Source organism: Amphibalanus amphitrite, unplaced genomic scaffold (genome assembly GCF_019059575.1).
Source record: "Amphibalanus amphitrite isolate SeventyFive unplaced genomic scaffold, NRLGWU_Aamphi_draft 000032F_arrow, whole genome shotgun sequence".
NCBI classification, from domain to species: domain Eukaryota; kingdom Metazoa; phylum Arthropoda; class Thecostraca; order Balanomorpha; family Balanidae; genus Amphibalanus; species Amphibalanus amphitrite.
In genome coordinates, this window is record NW_024881528.1 from 1,570,838 (window position 1) to 1,597,100 (window position 26,263).

The following is a 26,263-nucleotide window of genomic DNA, read 5'->3' on the forward strand; positions in this document are numbered from 1 at the left end:
GTGGCTCTTTAACTTCATGGTTAATATCTGGTTTAAATGACGGGGAACCGCATAACGTCGCGAAAATAAAAACCCACAAATTCCAAAGTGTGTGCAAAATGTAGAGCTCATCCAGGTCTAACGTCCGTGGCAGAATCCAAGTTCCTGGCTCTTTAACTTCATGATTAATATCTGGTTTAAATGACGGGGAACCGCATAACGTCGCGAAAATAAAAACCCACGAATTCCAAAGTATGTGCAAAATGTAGAGCTCATCCAGATCTAACGTCCGTGGAAGAATCCAAGTTCGTGGCTCTTTAACTTCATGGTTAATATCTGGTTTAAATGACTGGGAACCGCATAACGTCGCGAAAATAAAAACCCACAAATTCCAAAGTATGTGCAAAATGTAGAGCTCATCCAGATCTAACGTCCGTGGAAGAATCTAAGCTCGTGGCTCAACGCCTTCATGATTAATATCTGGTTTAAATGACGGGGAACCGCATAACGTCGCGAAAATAAAAACCCACGAATTCCAAAGTATGTGCAAAATGTAGAGCTCATCCAGATCTAACGTCCGTGGAAGAATCCAAGTTCGTGGCTCTTTAACTTCATGGTTAATATCTGGTTTAAATGACTGGGAACCGCATAACGTCGCGAAAATAAAAACCCACAAATTCCAAAGTATGTGCAAAATGTAGAGCTCATCCAGATCTAACGTCCGTGGAAGAATCTAAGCTCGTGGCTCAACGCCTTCATGGTTAAAATCCGGTTTAAATGACGGGGAACCGCATAACGTCGCGAAAATAAAAACCCACGAATTCCAAAGTATGTGCAAAATGTAGTGCTCATCCAGATCTAGCGTCCGTGGAAGAATCCAAGTTCGTGGCTCTTTAACTTCATGGTTAATATCTGGTTTAAATGACGGGGAACCGCATAACATCGCGAAAATAAAAACCCACGAATTCCAAAGTATGTGTAAAATGTAGAGCTCATCCAGATCTAACGTCCGTGGCAGAATTTAAGCTCGTGGCTCTTTAACTTCATGGTTAATATCTGGTTTAAATGACGGGGAACCGCATAACATCGCGAAAATAAAAACCCACCAATTCCAAAGTATGTGCAAAATGTAGAGCTCATCCAGATCTAACGTCCGTGGAAGAATCCAAGCTCGTGGCTCAACGCCGTCATGGTTAAAATCCGGTTTAAATGACGGGGAACCGCATAACGTCGCGAAAATAAAAACCCACGCATTCCAAAGTATGTGCAAAATGTAGAGCTCATCCAGATCTAACGTCCGTGGAAGAATCCAAGTTCGTGGCTCTTTAACTTCATGGTTAATATCTGGTTTAAATGACGGGGAACCGCATAACGTCGCGAAAATAAAAACCCACGAAATCCAAAGTATGTGCAAAATGTAGAGCTCATCCAGATCTAACGTCCGTGGAAGAATCGAAGTTCGTGGCTCTTTAACTTCATGGTTAATATCTGGTTTAAATGACGGGGAACCGCATAACGTCGCGAAAATAAAACCCACGAATTCCAAAGTATGTGCAAAATGTAGAGCTCATCCAGATCTAACGTCCGTGGAAGAATCCAAGTTCGTGGCTCTTAAACTTCATAGTTAATATCTGGTTTAAATGAAGGGGAACCGCATAACGTCGCGAAAATAAGAACCACGAATTCCAAAATATGTGCAAAATGTAGAACTCATCCAGATCTAACGTCCGTGGAAGAATCCAAGTTCGTGGCTCTTTAACTTCATGGTTAATATCTGGTTTAAATGACGGGGAACCGCATAACGTCGCTAAAATAAAAGCCCACGAATTCTAAAGTATGTGTAAAATGTAGAACTCATCCAGGTCTAACGTCCGTGGAAGAATCCAAGCTCGTGGCTCAACGCCTTCATGGTTAAAATCCGGTTTAAATGACGGAGAACGCATAACGTCGCGAAGATGAGCACTACATTTTGCACATACTTTGGAATTCGTGGGTTTTTATTTTCGCGACGTTATGCGGTTCCCCGTCATTTAAACCGGATTTTAACCATGACGGCGTTAAGCCACGAGCTTGGATTCTTCCACGGACGTTAGATCTGGATGAGCTCTACATTTTGCACATACTTTGGAATTCGCGGGTTCTTATTTTTGCGAAGTTATGCGGTTCCCCGTCATTTAAACCAGATATTAACCATGAAGTTAAAGAGCCACGAACTTGGATTCTTCCACGGACGTTAGATCTGGATGAGCTCTACATTTTGCACATACTTTGGAATTCGTGGGTTTTTATTTTCGCGACGTTATGCGGTTCCCCGTCATTTAAACCGGATTTTAACCATGACGGCGTTGAGCCATGAGCTTGGATTCTTCCACGGACGTTAGATCTGGATGAGCTCTACATTTTGCACACACTTTGGAATTGGTGGGTTTTTATTTTCGCGACGTTATGCGGTTCCCCGTCATTTAAACCAGATATTAACCATGAACTTAAAGAGCCACGAACTTGGATTCTTCCACGGACGTTAGATTTGGATGAGCACTACATTGTGCACATACTTTGGAATTCGTGGGTTTTTATTTTCGCGACGTTATGCGGTTCCCCATCATTTAAACCGGATTTTAACCATGACGGCGTTGAGCCACGAGCTTGGATTCTTCCACGGACGTTAGATCTGGATGAGCTCTACATTTTGCACATACTTTGGAATTCGTGGGTTTTTATTTTCGCGACGTTATGCGGTTCCCCGTCATTTAAACCGGATTTTAACCATGACGGCGTTGAGCCACGAGCTTGGATTCTTCCACGGACGTTAGATCTGGATGAGCTCTACATTTTGCACATACTTTGGAATTCGTGGGTTTTTATTTTCGCGACGTTATGCGGTTCCCCGTCATTTAAACCGGATTTTAACCATGAAGATCAGCTCAAAAGTTAAAATAAATGTCATATTCGTGTTCAGCATGGTCAACTTAACTCATGCCATGAATCTGAAGTGATTTGGAATTCGTCGCTGAATACGTATACGTATACGTCGCTAAGTTCACGGACATCCCACTCAGTACCGGCCAGATCCGCACACCGGGTCTGAGCAGCACCGCACACCAACGCGGGAGCGCAGGAGGCCGCTGATTAACGACATTCCCTAATGGAGAAAGCTACAGCAGCTCAGGTAAACGGAGTTCTCTCGGAGTAGGTTCGGCATGACGCCGTTAGATGGCAGGCCGGCAGCCGGCACACATTAGTCGAGGAAGCTGCGAACAAGACGGCCTTTCGGCCAGATGGGACGCTGGTTTCTCTCTAATCCTTCAATCCACAGCCGTTCCAGATTTCATAAGCGGATGGTCGGGAACCAGTAAACACCTGTGTATCGCTGGAACCCGGGAGCGTCAGCCGTGCGCTGACCGACTATTACCGAGCCCCTAATGGAACACACACACGCGGGATACAGAGACGCTTAGCTCCTCACAAATGGCCCGATCTCTGCACCACGCTGTGGTTTAGCTCGGTAGGTCTCTGACATACCTGGCGTCTGCTGCAGTCGGGTCAGCTCCTCTACACTGACGGTGAGTCTGGCTAAGGAGACGCGTAACACCGTAAATGGCATGGCCCCGTACCTCCACCGCTAAACCGACCTCCCGACACCGACCTGCGACCCTGACTGACCCGCCCGGAGCACTCAACTGACCCTGACCCATCGCCGCCCTCGGCCACGCAGGTCACGTGATCAGACAGGTCAGCACAGGGGCGACAGGAGGGAGTAAGAAGGGAGGGATCGTCCTCAGGTGACGGCTGCGATCGGGCTCGGTGGCAGGCATGCTTCGCGTGCTCACCCGTAGAAAGGAGCAAACTGAATCCGGGAAGCGTAGTGCGGATACAATGGTTTGTAAAATTTGTATGGAGACCTAAAAGGCGTAAAGTGAATGAAAATGAAAGGTGGAAATTTTGCAAAATGAATGCTGTGCCGAGGTAATTTCCAGGCGGTTATTTTTTCCCCGTGTTGAGCAGACACTCCCAGGCTTCAATAGTAGTGAACGTGAAGCAGATCACATGCATGGGAATGCATCACACATACAAAATACCAAACCTTATCCAAATGATCAACTCGACCTCAATAACGACCAAACCTTCCGTACCAAGGCGGACAGCCAGCGTCAGCCCGCGACTACAGCGCCACCTGTACGGTACTCACCGACGACCGGCGCGGGGCGCCACCTGCTGGCCACCCTGTTGCCGCAGTGGAGATGCGTCTCCTCGTACAAATCGCGACTTATTGACCCTGTTGATGAGGAGCTGCCCGACCGCTGGAGGCGGGGACTCGGCACCGGTCGCCAGTTGTCACTCGGTCCCGGCCCGCTGAGTTCCAGTCCTTCCAGGGACCGGACGCCGGACGGAGGGCCGACCGAGTCGGCAGCGACATCTCCGTAATAGAACGGGCGCCGCCCGCCGCCGTCCGTCACACCGTGCACAGTCGGCTCAATGTTATCACTATACACGGGCTGGGAGGAGCGGGTCTCCGGCGCCGGCTCTGTGTCGGAGGGAGAGGACCAGCTCCGGGTGTCCGACTCCGGGTCGGACACTGACAGAGAGGGGAACTCAGTTTCCACTGGTCCGGCCGGTATCCCAGCCCGGGAGTCTGAGACATCATCACCCCGCCGCTCCGTCTCTGAGCAGGCCCGCTCCCGGTGCTCAATATTCGCCGAGGACAGATCCGGCACCTCAGAGCACAGCTCGGCGCTCCAGGTGACATGCAGTCGCCGGCGGGCCCTCTGATCCCGCGGGGTGACGGGCGGCCCCTCCCGAACGGGGTTCGATCGACCCCGCTCTGGCATCCCCTCTTCCTCCTCTTCTTCCTCATCGTCGTCCATGTGGTGCCAGGTGCGCAGACTAGTTCCAAGCAGCTCAAACAGCGGCCGGCGCGGGTCGGAGCGCCGGCTCATTTCGGCCGTCCCTGTCCGCGCCTCGGTCCTGGCCGGCTGTGTTATGAACAGCTACTGCAGCCGGCCGACGGGGCCTCGCCCGAGAGCCGCTGATGGCCACAGTGACGTCACTGTCAGCGAGCCGGCCGGCGGACGGCGGACAGACGGGTTATGAGCGTCTACTGAACTAGTCCAAAACGACCTGCCGTTATGGTGGACATGTCACATAAAACCCCCGACCCTGCCAATCCGGAATACACACACACACAGCAAGCACACGAGACGCGGGACCAACGAACGACACGGACGCGGCGCCGGCGGAACCGATCAAGACCGGCGACCGGCGACAAACTGCGGGCGGCAGACGGCTGCGACTGCCTGCCGTCAGTCAGTCAATTCAGCCGTCAGCCGGGGAAGGTCACGGCGCACAGCTGGGCACAGTTGTCGGCACACAAACATTCTCGGTGAAATAGTGAGTGGTGGGACACTTTTACAGGTGCGGACCGCAGGGCGGAGGTCGTGTGCGTGATGCAGCGCGATTGCAGATCGTATGTCAGCGTCGGCACATGTAGCAGGTGTTACGAGGGAAGTAAGAGACAGCAACTCACCGTGAGTCATCAAGCGCTACATGGAGTAAGCGAGTGATTGAAGGAAATTTCTAATAAGCAGTGAGTTATTTCGTGCTCGAAAGTCGAATGGGAGTGGACGATGCAGTAAGTGAATCAGCAGGCGACAGATTGACACGATCATTAAGGACCAAGAACCGTCCGTAAACTTGGTTTGCCCCGTCCCGAGTCGCGCATAATGACAAGACGGTGACAGATCTATCATCGCTGACGGCAGGTATGACTTCTATAGAGCCTTGGGTCGGACCGGGTTCAGCCAAGCCAGCCGTTCCGCAGCCCGGTATACCGTGACGACTGCACTCGTTCCGCCGTGACTCGGCGGGTGAGCCGACGAACCGGCGTGCCGTGACCCGCGGTCAATGGAGCGAGACCGAGAGCGAATCGGCCGTAAGGCCGAACTCTTGAGACTGCACGCACATTCCCTAAAGTGCACAGTCGCCGAGGGCACGGAACTAGCCGCCGACAACACAGCCCAGAGCTGAGAGCTACTTACAAATTCAGTTGGACGATAACGACCTGGGAACACGCCGGTACATTTGAGCGCGGAGCATGCATGTGACAACTTTTTCCTACCCCAGTCCGCAAGACTCCCGTCCCCATGGGACCCGGCCAGGTGTCGGAATCGCAAGAGCCATTTCGCCAAGGAAGTCGTGCTGGATTTCCCTTCTTTACCAGTGGCCCGTCTCACTTGGCTGAGCAGTGGGTCCATTTCGGCAGACTGTCGGACTGAGTGGCTGTCGTTGGGTCAGCTCCGGTCAGACGGTCAGGCGGAGTCAGGAGGAGGTGCCCGGGTGGTGTCACACTAATCCACTTTCCCAGCGGTGATCCGTCACCAATCGCGGCTCCAATTCACACATAATTGCCACTCTTTTCGATGATACGGTTCGCTGAAGAATAACCAAGGCGGGTTAGTCATGACGCCTGGGGTCGCTTAGCCCTCGGCCGAGATGATTGCGGTTAGAGGTTCTGCAAGAAACCGCTCTGTGCTTCTCCGCTCAGACAGAGAGCCGGCCACTAAAAGTTCTCTCCGCAGTCACCGGGACAGGGGTCGGTTCGGTTCTCTCCGAGGGAACGGCAACTGTTAAGCTGCCTTCAGCAGGTGAGCTAACAGCCACCAACAGCAGCATGTAGCTCACCAACAGACCGTTTAGCCCCCCACAGTATAAGGCCGGGCCGGTTCCACTCCGGCAGACCGTTTGTCTCGCCGTTGGAGCTCATGTTGGTTTCATGTCGCCGCGGGACTCCGAACGGCCGCCCACCGTCCGGGGCGGGCGCACAGAGCCGCCCGTAAACATAAACAGGACAGGAATGAGCCGTGTCGGGGCCGGCGCACGGCAGCGGTCGGATGGAGGGACGGGTTCCGGGAGGCTGCGGTGCCGCCCTCCGTGCAAACACGGGCCGTGGAGGGAAGAGCGGGCAGTGAGCGCCCGCGGGACAGGGCTGAGCGGGGCGAGAGCGCCCTTTGGACAGGGCAGTGGTGCAGTGGGCGCCCCGTGGGACAGGGCAGGGGACGTGCAGTAGGTGCTCTGTGGGACAGGGACCGGGCGAACTGCGATGGGCGCCCCGTGGGACAGTGACCACACGAACTGGGGTTGCGCCTTGTGATACAGAGTGCAGGGCGGAACGGCGGGCGCCCCAAGGGGCTGACAGGCGCCTTGCAGGAATGTGGCCTCCTGCCCTGCCAGGGAATTGCAGGGGTAATGTTCAAACGTCTGGGTGGTAACATGGATCCTTCGACAGCCGGGGCTAGTCTTGGCGAGCCTTCGTGATCACGGGAAGCAAATATGGATAAGCTACGCTTGTCACAATTCCCGATTGAGAAAATATTGAGGAGCATGCCGTCTTTTCGCAGAGGCGTAGGAACAGGGGGTGGCCATGCCCCCCCCCCACTTTTCAACCTTTTTTAAATAAACTTTTATTTTTTATTTAAATACAAAAATAAGAGCAGGAAATGGTTCAGCAAGGTGAGATAAGCGCAAAACTGCAATGACTTTCTTCACAAAGGTATTGGGGCTCCCACAGTGACATCGAGGTTTCGTTGCCCCCCCCCCCCCTCTCGAACCAATGTAAGGGCGATGCGCCTGCCTCTTTCCTTGCCCATGGGTTAAAGAGAGGATAGATCGTGTAAACCCCATTCAACACGGACAGCATGCATCGAAAGTCGAAGCATGTCACCCCCACCCCAGACCAGCGGCAGCGACAGTGATAGTCTCAGTTCTCACCTGTGTCACTATGCGTGTCAGCTCCGTCCCAGGTCAGGGAGCGCGTCGGAAACCCGTGTAGTTCCCGGTACCATGACCGGTCCATAGACGAGAACGCCGTGGCCGACATAATTCCGTCCAACACTGTCCAACGACACTAGTCTCCTCGTCACTGCACGTCTGTCCTAGACGCGCCACAGACTGCGTTCTCAGCAGCACACGGTCCTCCCGCCTCACCGTTTCACCCTCTCAGTACGACTGGCCCTAACCGCAGCACCCTCTCAGTCCGCCGGCCTCACCGCGGCACCCTCTCAGCGCGACTGCCCGCCCGGTCCGCTCGGCTCTGCGAGGGGTGGGCCCGCCGGGATAACAGCCGTCTCTGGCCGCCGGGGAGCAGCCGTCCCGGCCCGCCGCTGCCGTTCGTCACGCCCCACCGATCACCGAGTGGGTCTGACCAGCAGTTTGACACCGGCGGTCACCGCAGCTGGCGCCAGCTCAGAGCGGAGATCCACTCCGGTCTCAGACTCCGGCCGATCCTTTCCCTGGCTCCGGCTGCTCCTGACAGTTACCAACCGCTCCTGATCTGACAACTCCTGCTCCTGTTCCTGGCTCCGACTATCCTCGTCGTTCCCTTCAGCTCAGCTCCAGCGCCGCTCCGGTACGTCCGGCGACTGCAGCGCCCCAGCAGTCTCTCCAGCCTCCGTTCGACTCGGGCGCCCGCCCCCTCTCCGTCAGCCGCCGGAGAATAACAGTTGCCGCCGAGGGGCGTCTGCCGCCGCTGAGGGTGCAGGGTAGTACCTACTGGACAGCACTGCAAACGATAACGACGGGCACATGGCATGACCACCGGCAGACCCTGCGAGTCTAAATCACATTCCACGCCGTACCAGAAACTGAGGGGGAGGAGAAGGGGTAAAGAGGCCGCCGGGCCTTCTGAGATTCAGTGGTAGCCCGTGAGGCAGAGGTGGGGAAGGGTGCACCGTCTTTAGGGGACGGCGACCCCAGCACCGCCGGCCGGGCCGCATTCCTGAGGGCGGCGGCGGCGTCTGAGCGGCGGCCGCCGCCCGCGGCACCCACCCCTTGTTTGTGTTTTCCAGCGAGCCGCGAGCAGGCGTCCCGGGGCTGCCGGCACCGGCCCCGGGCGGCGCGTTCCTGACGGGGAAGATGAGTGAGGTGGGGACGGGAGAGGGGACGGGAGTGGGGAGACGGAGCAGGGACAGGTGCAGCTAACGGTCCGGACGTCGGACGTCTGTCAATGGGCCCGCGAGGAGCCAAACAGATCCCTGCTGAAGGAACCACTCAAAGATGAACTGACAGAGTGATGAACGGAAGAACGGACGGATACACCGGAGGGGCGGGCGGACGAACGGATAGACGTAGTAGGGGGCTGACGTAGCGCACGACGAGGCCATGCAGGGGAGCAGACGGCATTGCAGACCCGAAAACGACCGCCGAAACCAAACAAACATGTCACCGCTGCCGCCGTGACCAGCGCGGCCTGCCTTCCAGCTGCCGTGTCCCCGGGGAGGGGTGGCGGTCCGAGTGCACGGAGCCGCACTGGAATCACGGCCCCCGCTGGGGTTCCAGTGGGAGGAGCAACCCGACGTCCGTGTTTACATAAATTATCTGGCCGTGTTTGGGTCATGTTTAGTCGATGTTTAGAAGCTGCCCTTTCGATGTTTCGGAACGGAATCGAGCCGGTGTTATCAGTCGGTGAATCAAGTCCACTGAACATCGGACATTCCAAGCTAAATTGGTTGAGCTGAAAGCCAAGATCAACCGCAAAAAAAGAACATAATTATAAATCACTGGTTGTCAAGATGAATGTCGCAGGCGCAGCATGTTATTAATTGTTTACGAGGGCGGTTCTTGTAGCTCATTAACTATACAGTATATACAGCTTGCATCTTTAGTTTTTTCATTGTTAAATTAAAACACACCTAATTCAAAAAGCAACAACTTATGAGGACTTGTAACGATCCAGCAGCGGTGTCTGTTTCAAAGAGCAATGAGCATCGCTTTTACCCCGTCAACATCACCAGTCCGGTCCGAACTCCGCGGCTGCGCATTTCCGTTTTTACCGACGTCCCTAGTCCGGTCGCCTGCGCCGCCACTCGCAGGGCCAACCCTTCTTTGTCCGCCGGCAAAGGGTGGGGAGGGTCTCCACCTGCCCAACCTGCTGCCCCCAGCTGCCAGTGTATGTTTCTCGGTGGTCGGTGTGAGGCCAGGTGAGAGCCGTTTTTGCCCGCCACGACGCTCCCAAGCTGCCGCCACGGCCTGGCTGGTGGCATCCCTCCCTGATTTGGCTCCTGTGACTACTTAGGCACGGAGACCGGTCAGATTTGCAGACAAATAGATTATGGAATATGGATGGTCAGCGGCCATTTCCGACAAAATGAACGGCTGACCCAATGGCAATTTGGAGCATCGCGGATCCGCACATCCCAAGGTGAATACCTATTATTGATTGCTTTTGATTGATTATTGATTAGCTGTTGCCATTGACAGGGGCGTAGGCAGGGGGGGGGCCACTGGGCCATGGCCCCCCCCTTGGGCGCCGAAGGCGCCCTTTGCGATTGGAGGGCGCCGAAGGCGCCCTCCAATCGCAAATGCAATTGTGATATAATCGAATCGAAAAACAATCGCGACTGGAGGGCGCCCTCCAATCGCGAATGTGTTTACAGGGAAAATACGGATGGAGGGCGCCCTCGGAGGACGCCCATTCCAAATACGCCCTCCAAATACGGTTGGAGGGCTCCCTCGGGCGCCCTCCAACCACATTTGTAGGCTGTAGCTCTCTAAGCGTAACGGTGGTCGCCTATGTAAGCCGCTGTCCTGTAAATAAGCGCCCTCTCACCCGAAGGCGCCCTCCTGTAGGTCGCCACCCTGCTACACATTGCCGCCCTTCTGCTGATCGGCGTCCTCATAATTATTGGCGCTCTTCTACCTATTGCGCCCTCATGTGAAATTTTGAAGGCCGCCTTTCTCCCTTTTGGCACCCTCTTGTTCAGTGCCGCCCTCCTACCTATTGGTTCCCTAGTCCTTCCTGTTGAATGCTAATCGGGGCCCTTCTCCTGTTGGCGCCCTCGTGTTGATCGCCGCCCTCCTAACCACTGGCACCCTCCTGTTGATCACCGCCCTCCTATCTACTGGCACCTTCCTGTTGACCAGCGCCCTCCGCACAGACGCCCTCCTGTTCGTGTCATCCTCTTGAGCAAAGGCGCCCTCCTCACCATTGCCACCCCCATTTTAATCGTCACCCTTCCGCTCATTGGCGACTTGCAGTTGATGACCGCCCTCCCACCTATTGGCGACCTCTTGTTGATCGCCACCCTCCTATTGGTGCTCTCCTGTTCCTCGCCACCCTCTTACCTGGTGGCGCCCTCCTGTTGATTGTTGATCGGGGCCCTCCTACCTATTGGTGCCCTCCTGTTGATCGCTGCCCTTCTATCCATTTGCGCCCTCCTGCTGCTCGCCAACTTCCTACCTATCGGTGCCCTACTGTCGAAACTCGGGATGTTGATCGGGGCTCTTCTACCTATTAGCGCCCTCCTGTGGATCGCAGCCCTTTTACCTATTGGCAACATCCGTTGATCGCTGCCCTCCTATCATTTATTTACTCCTTTGGCATGTTCTTCAACTTAGTCGTTCTATTGCACATAGTTGATGTCTTGCCTGTGAAAACTGCCACAAATGAACGTGCATTCAGCACAATGAATGAAGTACCTATACCTACCAAAACTATCTACGCTCTACGATGCATAAAACACGTCTTTGGTCTTAACGGATTGATCCTACTTTACGTGCATCATGGCATCTATATGCATTACGATTAAGTATTGTCAACAGGTTCGGCCGCAACAGCAGGCATCTGAAGTTTCGGTGATTGAAACTGGTTATGTGGGTACAGTGTACACTGTATGCACCTGTGAGAAGGCTATGAAGGCTGGTCTGAGGTAATTTGGATGATGTTTACGCATCTCGCGCTCCGGTATCAATCCGATACGGTGATCTGGTGCGTAGATATGCCACCGCTAATAAACTTTTATACATCGACACCCATGAGCCAAGCTTTCTATACAGTTTGTGTGGCAGCGGCCCGACCAAACCTTAGGTATTTTTTATACCTTCAAAGTTGGTAAAAGAGCGAGAGGAGCTTTGAACAGTGATCGTATAAAAGGCGTGCCTAAAAAGCGGAGGAAAAGGTTGTTTTCAAAAATTTCGCGCGCCTTCGGCGCAGCATTTCAAGACCACTCGACCTTTTGTGACCTGGAGTATAAAGAATACACACGATGCAAAATCAATGCAGCACGACCTATACGAGGTTACGCAAAAAAAAAAACTGGTGGCATGGTAAAAAACGCCTCCCAACCCCCCCCCCCCCCCCGTTGAGTGATTTTTTATCTCGCGACCGTATGGCGCCCTCCTTGGGTGAGGTGGCGCCCTCCAAACCCTTGGCCCCCCCCTTCGCGATTTTCTAAATACGCCGCTGGCCATTGACGATTGATTTATCATGAAACGGGGAAAATAATCAAAATGCCTAATATTTTTCGCCACAAAAAGCGCCATCCACTGTGCGTATTTCGTTTTTGCAGCAAAGGGAGAGAGGGCCTCTTCTACTACCCGGCACGGCGCGCCACTCACTTCCAATGCAAGTAAAAATGCCTTTTATCATTTTCATCTTCATTTTTTCACAGTTCGCTTGTGCCAATCCCACCCGGCACCTACCCGCATCTGCACGCGGGCTATAAACGTCTTTATAGACTAGTCTCTTAGAAGAAAAAGAAGACGGGCGAGAGAGAGTCAGTCGTCGCCGGGTGCGGCGAAAACGTTGCTTGCCATATTGGTGCTTCGGTTACGGAGCTCAGTAGCTACCCATAACATAGCCGACGAGCACCAGCCGAGGATGTGTGACGCCATCGGCCGGCAGGCCGGCAGCTGTGTTATGAGCGGCTAGTGAGCTGGTCCCCAGACGCACCCTTGTTCCTGTCTCACGCCGACCCCGTGCGCCCAGAATCGCCCAGAGTTGGGCGCCGGACAACGGAGCCGACACGGATGGGCACGGTTAGTTAGCTCGGTTCAGGACCGGAGAGAGGTGTGTGAACAACAACTAGGGGTGCGCTATCGGGACCGGGCCACTAGCCGCACATACCGCGGCGTGTGCCGCCAGCCGGCGACAGCTGAGCGGGCGTTATGTGCGGCTACTGCGCCGGTCCCCGGAGCGCGCCCTGCTCTGTTCACACACACACACGGCCGGCTCTCACTACCGCCGCCTGTCGGCAGAAGAGCGGACTGAATTGGCGCGGCGCTCCGAGCGTCGGACCCGTCGAACCCAGGTTGGAGAGTTGGCTGTTGGGAGCAGCGTGCTGTGGCCGTCCATCGATGAGACCGAAGGTGACAGTTGACAACCATTCCATAGGTCGAGTGTCGGCTTGGCTCCGACCATCCGTGTCGATTGCACGAAAGGGCGATTCATAAGCAGCATAACCAATAACCATGTGACTGACATCTTTCCGCTACTTCTGAGAGCCAAGCAACGGTGACTGCGCCTTCTGTTACGAACCATGTTGACGAGGGCCGCTGAAAATTGGTTTTGGCATTCTGGCTCCAACGGCCCCTGCTCCAGGCCTTCAATTACCGACCCACTATACCGACAGCCCCGGAAGTCAGGCCGTTCTCGGGGTCAAATCGGATCGTTCAAACGCGGCTGGTCCTGCGGCGGACCGCGAGGTCCAGGAGGTCCGGCATTAATGACGAGGTCCGCGAGGTCCGGCATTAATGACGTCATCAGCCGTGTTTGAACGGCGATGTATGCGCTGTCAGCGGGCGGCACTGATTGGATATGTCAGCAGTGCCACCCGCCGGTGTGTGTGGGGGAGGGGGGAGGGAAGGGGGGGCACGTGCCGACATCGGTGCCACAGGACCCGCCCTGTTTCCGGGCAGCGGCAGCTGGCCGCCAGCCGGCAGAAAAGACAAACCATTTGGCCTTTGACAGCGCACATGACTGCAAGACTGCAGATGCATATGCTTATTATGCTTATAGGACAAGCGCTTCAAGTGAAAAGCAAAAACGGTGAACTCCGTCGTTTCTTTCGAAACCTGCATCAGCGATGCCCCTGCTCCCGCCCACTTTCGCTACACCATCCCAGCTATTTTCGTCACGACACCAACACGGTCTGCTCAGTTCCAGCTAACGACCATCAGCAGTTTGCAGGTTTTTGCGGCCCTTTCGCGGCTGTTTGGCGTCCCCGGTCGGCGTTGTCAGTCTGGGCGGCTGAGGGGCGCTAATGCACCGCAAATGCAGCACGTGCCGTGCCGCCGCCGGCTTGGCGGGGGTGGTGATAGACTAAGCTGGCGGTTTACGGTGCAAGGGTAGGTAGGGTCCAGGACTCCAGACTCCAGAGCGGCACACCAAGCTCGCTTGTGCTCGCGCAGCCCAAACCGGCGGCGGCGCGACGCGATGACAGTTGCCGACGCCGATGAATAATGCATCCGGCGCACGGGGTCGTGGTCGACCGACGGCTATCACACAGCTATCACGGCCCATTGTTGGCCGGCCGGCGCCGACCGTCACAGCACGGCGTCACCCTCGGCTGACGGATCGTCACGCGTCACAGCGGTGTGCCGTGGCGTTTCGGGAGACCGGGGAGGGACGGACGGACTGCGGTCGGTCAGCTCAGCGGTTCCCAATCTGTGAAGCTCCGTCGCCTGCGACTCTCACCCATCTTCGGTGGTCGGCTCGCCCTATATGCGGCCAGGCAGAACGGTGTGCCGCCGCACACCGATACCTATAACACGGCGCGGTGCTGCAGGAAGAGCGGGGTGGCCGGCCGTCACAGCTGGTGGACACTGTACGGCGCGGTTTACCGGAGTGGGGTCGCCGTCCAGCCGGCCGGACCACCCCGTCTGGTTATAACACAGTATCTGGGCCTCCATCGGCAGCGCTGGAGCCGAGGTCGGTCATCCACCATCAGAGGCCGCCGGATCAGCAATCGGCCGTCGGTGCCAGTCAGCTGAGAGTCAGACACACATCTGCATTCCACACCCGCCGGCTGGGCGGACGGACGGACCGACGGACGGCTCAATCAGACCCATCTCCCGGTCAGCGGGACCTGCCCGCCGGCAGTGGCGGCCACATACTCTCCGCAGATTAACCCGTAGAGCGATAAGACCTTCCGGGAAACTGGATCAGCTAGGTGGGAGCTCTGACGATTCACGGCTCAAGCTGAGCTGATTCACTGACTAGCATGTGTAATTATGTATAAAATACAACCCTTTAGGCTCGCAGCCACCACAGAACAATGTGGACCCGTTGTAATGTCATTCAAACAGCATCGGCTGACAATACCTACAACGATACTAACAAGGCACCAACATTGACAGCGGTGCCGGCATGGACATCACCAGTGTCCAGTCCCATCAGCACCACCGTCACCAGTCACACCACTCACAGTTCGCTGACCGACCCCGGCCGACCGCTGACCACCCGGCCGACCTCATTAGGGCCGCTCGGGCCGCCGCGGAGCTCATCACGACCCGTGACGGTGTGCGTGACGGCCACCTTTACGGAGCGGCTGCCTGACCGTCACACGGCGCCGGCCGTGACGCCCGTTACGGAGCGCCAGGCGAGGCGATATCACATTCGGCCGCCGGCCGTCCGTCCCTGTCCCTCTATATAGAGGACCAAGGAACCGGGCTGAGACCTGCCGACGGCCCAAATATGGCCGTATATAACGCCGTTCAGGGCAGACATGGCAGCACACCGCCGCCGCCGCCGCCATATTCGAGGGCTGTGGCGGTGACTCATCCACCGCGTGTCGGAGGAGGGTGCACTCGGCGGCTCCCCCACCCCGTAGTAGGCCAACGAGTCACTCTTCTCCAATCCCTCTGACAAGCCTAAGGTCGATAACTTGCGCATCTACTGACTGTTCTCTAGCGCTCTATGCGGTCATTTTATAAGAAACGGTATCAATATACGTCACGACGATCGTTGAACCCGCGACATCTACTGAAACATCTGATGACTACCGAGTGAAGGGGTCATGATAACCTCAATCAATTACACTGATACGCCTTCTTTCTGGGATGACCTGTCTGCTCAATCGCTATGGCTAGCACCAACGTGCACTGCAGGACGCGGCCATTGCAGCCCCCACAAACGAATATCAAAACGGTACCGCGCAGTTACAACGGGCGGACTGCAGACTTGTTTGTCTGTGTGGACTGTGGAAAATTAACGGCATATATGGCAAATTACGAGCGTGCAGCATGGACGGCACGCTGGATAGGGAGGACTACAGTACACGCTGCAAACTGCACAGTGCTGAATGGACATAAGTGCACACGAATCACACCGAAGGACGGACGTAAAAATCCCTGAGCTTTGCTGAATCTGACGTCATGGCTATGAAATCACCCCATGGAGCGCTGCAGTGAAGAGACAAACACGAGTTTGCTGAGATTCGGGGAGGGCGGGGTTCATTACGGAGCGGTGATCTAAGCGGTGGCATGGCAGTCGAGCCGTGAGAACGCGTCACGAGACCAGCTGTGGGGACTCACGGTCTCCTGGTCCGCCTGACGAGACCACAAGACCACTTCTGGACCAGCTATCGGCTCACAGCCGGGTGAGGGAGACGGATCGAGCGCAGTGGGTAGAAAGTCCCGCGGTCGGAGCGTCTCGGAGCGCTTCGTTCCGTGTCGCCGGTCCCGCTGCGACGTTCCGGTGGTCGGGCCGCAGGTTTCGCCGTCGGAGCCGGGCCCGGCTGGTGGAGAGGATCAGGGTTGGCGTGTCGGCTGGGACCGCAGCAGCTGCCGGGCCCGGGCAGCCGGCGCCGGGGTACGGTGGTTAATCCGGCCGGCTACCGTGCAGCAGCGGCGGCCCGGTAACAGGGCGACCCTGGCCGGTCCGTGCCGGCTCCCCTGCCGGTCCGTGCCCCAGCCGGTCCCTGCAGGCCGTCTGCACCCTCCCCCAGTCATCCCCTCCCCGCCGCTCCCCCGGGGTCGGGAGCTGCCCCACCAGCTGCCGCCGGGCCGCCGACCGACGCTCCCCAGCTGCCTCCCAGCGAGCGGCGTCCCGGCCGGCGTCATGTCACAGCGTCACCGCCGACCTCGCCGCCGGCGGCACACACCAGCTGCGCGACCGTCACGGCCGCACCGGCGTCACCACGGCTCACGTTACGGAGTGACAACCGGCTGTCGTTACGAGCGAACCAGCACCAAAAATGGACCTCGTGCGAACGATCACTAAACAAAGAAAAATGGAAAAACCCGCACGATCCGCCGATGGAAACTCGCGATAGGAGCTCGCTGAAGTCAAAAACGCTTACGGTATTGTCGTGTAGCGATGGGCTGAAACGTGAGACCGGACTCAACAGAAGCCCCACAGTCTCCGCTGCCTCAGGCGCAGAGTCCCGCGGGTACGGTACACGCCACACAGTACACGGTCCACACTGCCGTCCTCGTCGATCGGTACTCACATTTGACGATCTCGTTGGCGCCGGCCGGTCCGTCGGTGCGCTCGTCGTCGGCTCCGACCATCTCGCCGCCGGCTCGGGGCCCTGCAACACCGGGGACACGGGCGATCACCATCACGGAGCGGCGCACACTGCCGCCGGCGCCGCGCCGCGCCGCCGCCAGCGCCCGGCCAGGTGACAGCGCGCGCCGCGCCGCGCGGCCGGCCGGTCGCGGGCGGCGCTGATTGGTGGCTGCCGCCGCTCCACATAGCCCGGCGCCGCGTCCGGCCGGCAGCGGAAGGATGCGGCGGCCGCGCTGAGCGGCGCGCCGACCCCGCCCGGCCGCTGTCGCCGCTTCCTGGACGCGCAGGTCACCGGGTCGGCCGGCCGACCGCGCGACGGCAGGGCGCAGGCCGAGGACCGCCCGCGGAGAAAGCTGGGTCCGCTTGAGACGGTCAGCAGGGCTGGTGGGTGATGGGTGGCGATGAACTGGGACGGTCGGCGGGTACGGGGACAGGTGATGTGAGCCGCAGGTGAGCAGTGAGCACTGTGCTCAGTCCGGAGGGCACCGCCGGCACCGGCCGACCACAACGACCCCCGGGTAGAGCCTCGGTGGATCCTGACCCGCAATAGCCACTGCGACATTGACTGTGTGGCCAGATCAAGCCGTCAGGTGTCTGCCAGGTGTGTGTCCGCGGTCACAGAGGCGCCACAGACGCCTCACACCGTCACTAATGGCCCTTATTAGAACAGCTGTGTGTGTATCACCACATTACCGTGTGTATTGTGGGCGGGTGTAGATAACACATCAATTAACAAAAACGCAGCAAAAACGACACCGCCTTGCGACGGCGCATTTAATTTACGTGGAGCCATGGTGGTGGCCGAGCGATGATGAATTTGAATTATAACAGGCATGATAACCATCGTTACAAAAGTGGGTAGTTCAACTTCAGTGTCACGCTGGGTAGGGGAGAGTGGGGTAATTTGGCCGCTTTTTTTAGAAAACGATATAACTTAAAATTGACGACACATTTCTGCATTTTCTCAACGCTGGCAGGTGTCGTATTCATTTTACTTTACTGGACAGTGAACTTGAAATGATAGAGTAATTACTTATATTGAAATTGTGACGTATTACAAAGGTCTGCAAGGCGGCCAAATTGCCCCACTATAGCAGGGTTATTTGGCCGGGGGTGTGGGGCAATTTGGCCGGTGTTAGCTTGCGGTCGGGATTTTATGTTATATTGCGAGTCAGCTTCAGATTCAGCAATGACGTGTGTCCTATGACGCATTTGCCGCATTTTGGAGGTTGACTCAGGGGTCACAGGGGTCAAAATAGCCAAATTAGCGGCTCTAGATGCAAAAACAGTTTTTTACGAATAACTTTTGAAGTAATCAAGCTAGGCCAAAACTTCGAGTACCATCGTAATTCTCTCGTCAGTCCGCATCGAAAGATATATGTGTTGACCTTGAGAAGTCAAGGTCAAAGGTTGACCTCAGGTCACGCTGCATATGGTCGCTTGACCTCAAGGTCACGTGATTTCAAGGTCATCATGCATATCATTCGATGCGCCTTGGCGAGCTGAACAGAATGAGACCATTTGTGCGGCTGTACCATTTTTATGTAAGGATTTATTAGCAAAAAACGTTTGGTAACCTTTGATGACGTCCCATGCTCTTACAGTTGACCAATCGGAAGTAAGGCATCTGTTGCGACTCTGGCCGTGTATAAAAAGTGTGGACTGTATTCAGACAAACCCTAAGACCGGATCGACTGTAAGTTTCAACCGACTACTTAAAGAAATGCGTTGAAGTGCCGCGATATATTGTGATGATAAGCACAATTAAATACAACCCGTGACTAGCCACCCTTTAAACGACAATTGTCGGAGTTAAACAGCATTAGCTGACCTTACCGATATCCGATCCAGAAATACACTACACCACAAAGGTTCCAATTTGGGGTTGGCACCGGGTTACCCCGCGCCGCCACCGATAGCCGACCCTCCACCCCTCCTCGAAGCCTAGCCGACCAGCGGTAGCAACCGGTGTGCAAGGAGTCAGCCTCAAGGCCGCACTCTCCCGGTGCCTGAGTCGCGCCGTCACTCTACCCGTGTGCAAAGATCAGCCGCAAAAGGCCGTACCTTACGGGTTCGAGATCAGGACGCCAACTGACCGCTGATCAGCGGCCGCCGCCGCAGTCGGCTCCGCCCAATTCGCCCGCAGGCGGCCGGTCACGTGTCCACAGCGGCTCACAACTCGCGCGCGCGTCGCCGGCCGGCCCGGCTGGAGCTCACAAACTAAGGTGGTCGCATTTCACAACATACTCCCCCCTTGAAAATTAACAAATTTTCAACACAAAATGAACTGCCATCTTGGACGCAATGAATCACCGATATCACCGTGACGTCAGCACCGCGTCCGCCGCATCACGTACACATCGTCACTGCACGTCACTGCCCAGTGTCCAGCTAGGCACACGCACACCGCACTCGCTTCGCCTGGCTTCAGCTTGAGCCATTCCGGGAAAGTCCAGTGCGCCCGGTCTTCGTGCGATCAGCGTCCGGCCGCCGTGTCACCGTCCAGCCGCCGTACCGGTCCATCTGTCCATTGCTTGTGACCGGACAGTCCAAAAGACCGTTCCGGTGAAGCACCGCAGAGCACCATGCCGCTGCTTCGCTGACCGAGAGCTCACGCGTCAGGACAGGGTCTGTTGCAAAAAGAAAGAAAAGTCAAGCGCAACCCGATAAATGTCATTTCAGGTCAGGACACACATAAATACATTCATAAGGCCATTTACATTTTTCAAACACTTCAATACAACTGCTGTTCAGTCTAGAATCATCAAAACAGTTAAGGATTCAGCTTCTTCATTGGCCACCTAGTTGTCCGGAACACATCTCCTGTCCGCTCGTCCGTGCCTGCCAGGCCCAGAGATCCGCCGCTCAGCCAGGACCAAAGGCCAGCGACCGCGGTGCCTGTCGCTATGAACTCGAAACACGTCGCCCACCTTGGGTAAACGGGTAGGTCTTCCTCGCGGCGACAGAGTCCAGGCACGCAACACGGCCTGCTTCCAGCAATCTGTCAAATGAGCATCGACACGACGATGGCGACGGCGCCGCCGCCGGACCCGATCAACTCTGTCATATCGAGCCCCTCGATGTAGAGACGCGACACCGTCTGAGGCCGGAGACAGCTCCGAATCGGACGCAAGTCCGCAGTCGGCCACTGTCCGTCCTCCCCCCGTTTCAGTGATGGGTGGTTCCTTATGGGACGCCGGCACGCAGTCGGTCACCGTCAGTCCTCTCCCCGGTTCGAGGACAGGATCAACCAGCATGTCCGTCATCTCGCCGTCATGTGGACCGACGCTCTCCTCGCCAAGTCTTCCAGCAGTCGTCCTCATGGCGAGATTCTCCGTCCTTCGGCACAGAGAATCCTCACATCTGTCACTGTGCGTGTGGCAGCCGTGCATCACGTAGCCGAAAACGGTGGCGACAGCCCGAAGTCCGTCACCCACACCGACTTGCTCCCACTGCACGATTCTATAGAGGTTGTCAATACCGATTAGCAGGTCAATCTCACCTCCCTTAAAATCATCGGCCATCATCTCGGGCATCTGACCGGGCAACTTCGAGAGGGACGGCACCGGAAGGGGAGAGCACACCCGTTCCGTGCTCCATAGGTCAATAGTCACATGTCCGTCATCGAACCGGCTGTTCAAATCGATCCTGACTCGGTCGTATTCCCGTGGCTCCTCGAGCTTCTCCTGAAAACCGATGCAGGAGAAGGTCCCGGTGCCAACGACCGGCAGTCCAAGCTCCTCCGCCAGGGAGCTGCGTATGTAAGAGGAGTCTGATCCCCCGTCCAAGAGAAGCCGAACCATTCGACCGTTCTGGGGATCACCGGCCCTGACCAGCGCTGTCTGGAAGAAACAATTGCCAATGTTCCCCCCACCAGCCTGGTAGCGATGCCGTCCGACATTGAAATCACGTGATTCTGTCCTTGCCCCAGCCGTGCTGATTGGGACCGTTTCTGGCCTGAACGGACCTACCGGCGGCGCCTGCGCAGCAGCAGCGGGCTGCGGAGGGCCTGAGCTGGATGGACGCTGTACTGTTTCCAAGTGGCCGTCCTGGGGCCTCACCTCTGCACCCCTCGGCCGCAGACCAGCCGGCGAGGGCCCATCTGCACCAGTCGTGGGTGCCACCCCAACACCAGGATTCTGCGGAGAATGGGCAGCGGAGTGGCGGTGCAGCAGGACGTGATGATTCCGTCCGCATTCGCTGCAGCCTCCAGCCCGACAGCTTCGAGCGCGATGTCCCCCTATTAGGCAACAATAACAGGCCATTGATGCCGACGCAACTCTCCACCGAGCCTCAGGATCCATTTTCAAGAATGATCGGCACTGTGGGAGCGGGTGCGTCCCACTGCAGCAAGCAGGGCACAGTTTGTTTGAAGCGCGAGGCATGCGCTGTGCATTAAGGGTGGCAGCTACAGAGGCCGCGGAGTTTGGAGACTTTGAGGGAGCATCTGGTGCCGCTACACCTCTCGCATACTCCTGCACCCGTATCTCCTGCTGAAGGAACTCAAGAAAATCAGCGAACTGTGTTTTTCCCTGTCTTGCCCACTCAACTCGCCAGCTCTCTGGAAGCTTCTCTTTAACCATGGGCAGTAAGAGTGAAGAGAAGCTGTCTGACGTGACACCGAGTGAGTTTAAGGCTCTGGTGTGGGCAGCGATATGGTCCGTCAGTGACCGCAGGGCCCTCAGATCATTGGAGCGGACTGCAGGCATGTTCAAAAGCTCTCTCATGAGCGTCTCTCGGCAGAGCTCACTTCGGTCAAACCTCTCTTTGAGAACTGCCACAGCCTCGGCGTAGCCGTTGCCAGAGACTGGGATACCCTGAATGGCCTGAAGGGCTGCACCAGCTAAATGCGATTTCAGCACGACAAACTTCTGAACATCTTCGAAACCAGGATTCTGATGAACTGAGACCATAAACAACTCCCAAAACTCTGACCATTTCATGATGTCGCCACCGAAAACTGGGATTTTGACAGCCAGAGAGGATTTGAATTCAGAGTTCGCTGTCGAGTTCCCCGGCACAGGCACGCCCCTGGCCTCGGCAGCCTTCTCGAGGCGGGCTAGAACTCGAGAACTCAGAAATATCTCATCCTCCATCATCTGGATATGGCTGGTCTCATCCGATTGCCCTACCTTATCTAGCTGAATTTGGGTGCCTTGAAGCTCGCCCAGCAGCTTCTCGACATGGTGGATTTTCAATGCCAGCTGATCCTGGTCCAAGGATCTTTGATCCTCCTGCCGACAAGCCTTTAAATCGTTGCAGAGCTTTGTGGCCTTTGAGCGAAGTCTAGTCCTAGTGGCGATCAATTCCTCCATGACAGGCAATGTTCAGAAAGGAAGTCTAAAAAAAGCAGTTACTGACCGACAATGACTGATCGAAAAATTCCAAAGGTACAGTTACATCCGGCCCGGAGGACTATGTTGCGACTCTGGCCGTGTATAAAAAGTGTGGACTGTATTCAGACAAACCCTAAGACCGGATCGACTGTAAGTTTCAACCGACTACTTAAAGAAATGCGTTGAAGTGCCGCGATATATTGTGATGATAAGCACAATTAAATACAACCCGTGACTAGCCACCCTTTAAACGACAATTGTCGGAGTTAAACAGCATTAGCTGACCTTACCGATATCCGATCCAGAAATACACTACACCACAAAGGTTCCAATTTGGGGTTGGCACCGGGTTACCCCGCGCCGCCACCGATAGCCGACCCTCCACCCCTCCTCGAAGCCTAGCCGACCAGCGGTAGCAACCGGTGTGCAAGGAGTCAGCCTCAAGGCCGCACTCTCCCGGTGCCTGAGTCGCGCCGTCACTCTACCCGTGTGCAAAGATCAGCCGCAAAAGGCCGTACCTTACGGGTTCGAGATCAGGACGCCAACTGACCGCTGATCAGCGGCCGCCGCCGCAGTCGGCTCCGCCCAATTCGCCCGCAGGCGGCCGGTCACGTGTCCACAGCGGCTCACAACTCGCGCGCGCGTCGCCGGCCGGCCCGGCTGGAGCTCACAAACTAAGGTGGTCGCATTTCACAACAGCATCAAAGTAGTCAAAGTTGGTCATGAATCATGTCATTTATGGTACAATTGACCATGAAAACTCGGCCGTTCCAGCATATAGACCATGAGCGCACCGGCCAAGCTGCCCCGCTAGTCCCGGCCAAATTACCCCATATTGTCATTCTGAAAATTTTTGTCTTTAAAGTCATCACGGCTATACGGAATTAGATAAAATTGCTCTTGGAACCGCTGAACACCCCCAAGAATGGCGCTATAATGTCTGAATTCGTTTTTAGCCCAAATACTACATGTTATACAACTTTGTAAACAGAAGTAAAAGTTACCATTTTCTAATGAAATTAACGTTTTATTAATTTTGAATAAAACTACGAGGGGCAAAGTTTTGACATTTGTCCTCCAGTTATTTCTACCCATGACAAATGAATAGAGACTAGAGCTATTTCACTCACTTTTATTAGACAGCGTACAGGTGGGGGCGGCCAATTTACACCACGCACCGGCCAAATTACCCCACTCTCCCCTATCATTCTGAATGAAATTACCGACGGCATTCTACATTGTGACGCATTGGTGTGCAGTGAATTAGCACGTGCAACACAACACACCTACCGGCTTTCTCGGCCAAAGGTGGCACTGCTCCACTCTAAAGACACGCTGAGTGGTATGCTGGTGTGGCATGACAGAACTGAGGCGTGCCCACCCACTTCTCAGACGAAAACCGGCCGAGCTACGGGACCTCGCCCGCCCTATCCGCTCTGGTTGCCAAACGTGATGAACGCATGCAGCCTCGACAATCTGGGTGAAACTGAGCGAACAGTTCGCGCGATGGGTTGGTGGGTTTAGTCTCCGCCCTGCTTTCTTGCCCTGAGAGCATGGAGCAGTGAGAACAGGTTCACCTTTCTCTTGCAGGCTTAAAAGTTAGAACCTAGCGGTCGCATCTGTAGCTGTTCACTACGGTTACCGGTGGAGGAAGGAAGGGTTAACCCCTTTTACTATATGTGAAGGCCGTCTTTAGTTCGGACCATACTCGGTTACAAACTTCAGACCCGGGAGTTCCATGCCAAGCCGGCGCGGCGGTAAGAGACAGTCCGACATGGTCTCAGTCAATGGTCTCGGCTGGGGCCGTCCCCAGTCACGGTTCATGACCGCATCATCGCAGCCGGGAACTGTGACAAACCACCAATCACACCGCCGCCACTGGCGGGCTGTTCTGCCGTTAAGTGCCCCCGCGAAACTAGACAGGCTCATATGACCGTTTCCGCCGCCTCCCGGCACACATATACAGCGTCAGTGACAAAGATCACGGCTGTACCGTCCGTTCCGTGACTGACTCACGACTCACGGCTGTCCAGTTCAGTCCGGATCACGGTCCCACCGCCCCGGTGACCCTACCGACCCACCCCGGCGCCTGCCCGGCCAGCGAACCGGCTGTGACGGACGGGGGCCGGGTCACGGGCAGGAAGCCAGCGGCCGACTTCCAGACACCGTGCCGGGAATCACCGCTAACGGGCGGATATTCACGGGGCGGCGGTACATATGGACCATCCATCGCTCCCTGATTTTTCCTACCTGACGTCGTGTGTCTCTAACATTGGAAACCATCCTGTAACGTGTCCGTAGTTGATGTGATGGGCTGTCATACGTCGGTAGCCATGCGTGACTATCAATCTCAATCACACTACCCAGTAACCATACCGGACGTTACGGCCTACGGGCAATGGGCATGGTACCAAGTACGAAATTCTACCAACCAATGACACAAAACATGACATTCGGTCACCCTCTCGTCCCGTCACCAAATGTCACACCTACCACTGCATACCCAGATTTTATCATGCATCCGTGACATTCTAGCATTCCTCAGTCACTGCAAACATAACATACCAACATCGCCAGTATACGTGATATCATACCATTCCCGTCACCACTGACGTGACGCTCTGCCAGTGCAGACACGGTCGCTGTCCCCCTCCCCCCCCCCCCTCCTCCCGCCCGACCGATGCGGCTCGAACTCAGTCTCCGGGAAAGGCAAACAACCCCGGAGCGGTGGTCGAAATCTGGAAGCGCGGCGCGGCGGCAGCACGGCGGACCGGACCGACACGGCGGCAGCTGATGGGATCAGAGCTGGCGCGCGACCGGGTCAGGCCGCCCCGGCCGCTGCACGGTCAGTGGTCCCCGGGCAGCGGACTGGAACTGACCGCACCGTCTACCGTCTCCGAATAGCAACACGGTGATAAAAGGTACGGGTGTATGTGTAGCTGACAGAAATACGATGTTTCTTGATTTATGCATGCCTGATATCGAGAAGATTGTGAACTGCTTTCGAATGCAATAAAACTACTTTTCAGAATGTAACATTATTCTAATGTGCTTTCACCACCTAACATTTTATCACTCAACACCTACATTTCCCGATCAAATTTCGCTTCCACACCAGAACCGGGACAAACCTATCGGTCAAGCCGAAGTCTCGTGGTACCCGCGGTGGGCCGGGTTCCGGGCCACGGGCTCGTTATCAGTCAATTTAGCGCCGAGGCCAGCCCGCCATAGCGTAACCATCCACCACCCGGTCCCAGCACCTGGTCAGAACGGGCCGCGGTGGGCGGTGGGAGTTTTTTTTTTGGGGGGTTAGACCCTTTTGGTCCAATTAGACCATTTCAGAGCCGGGAGGATGATAGGATGTAGGGGGAGACATTGGTCTGGGCAGGCACCCTAGTGAGTCGCCGGGGCTGAGCCCGTCCATAGGACAGGCCACCCAGCCCCAAGGCACTCACTGCACCCGGCTACGGGGTGCGCTCCCTCGGGAGCAGCGGTGCCGCTCCAAGGGAGCAGCCCGCATGAGATAAAATTGCCTGTCCAGCCCGGAGGGGGTAGCGGCGTGGAGGAGAAGGATTTCAGTTTCCTGAGGATAGAAGCACGGAACGGGTGCGGTGGGAGTGGTGGTATAGGGAGGGACAGACTGACTGAACCCACGCCCTACGGTGTAATT

At 56.0% G+C, this 26,263-nt stretch overlaps 1 protein-coding gene across 19 annotated transcripts in view; it reads right to left on the reverse strand.

Moving 5' to 3' along the window:
- The window catches only part of LOC122368568, a 103,187-nt gene that overhangs the window by 20,376 nt on the left and 56,548 nt on the right, over positions 1-26,263 (reverse strand). For all 19 annotated transcript variants that reach the window (XM_043342733.1, XM_043342696.1, XM_043342715.1 and 16 more), the window contains one exon: positions 17,199-17,279. In XM_043342733.1, coding sequence (XP_043198668.1) covers positions 17,199-17,279 — 81 coding nt within the window. The remainder of the gene's footprint in view (positions 1-17,198; positions 17,280-26,263) is intronic.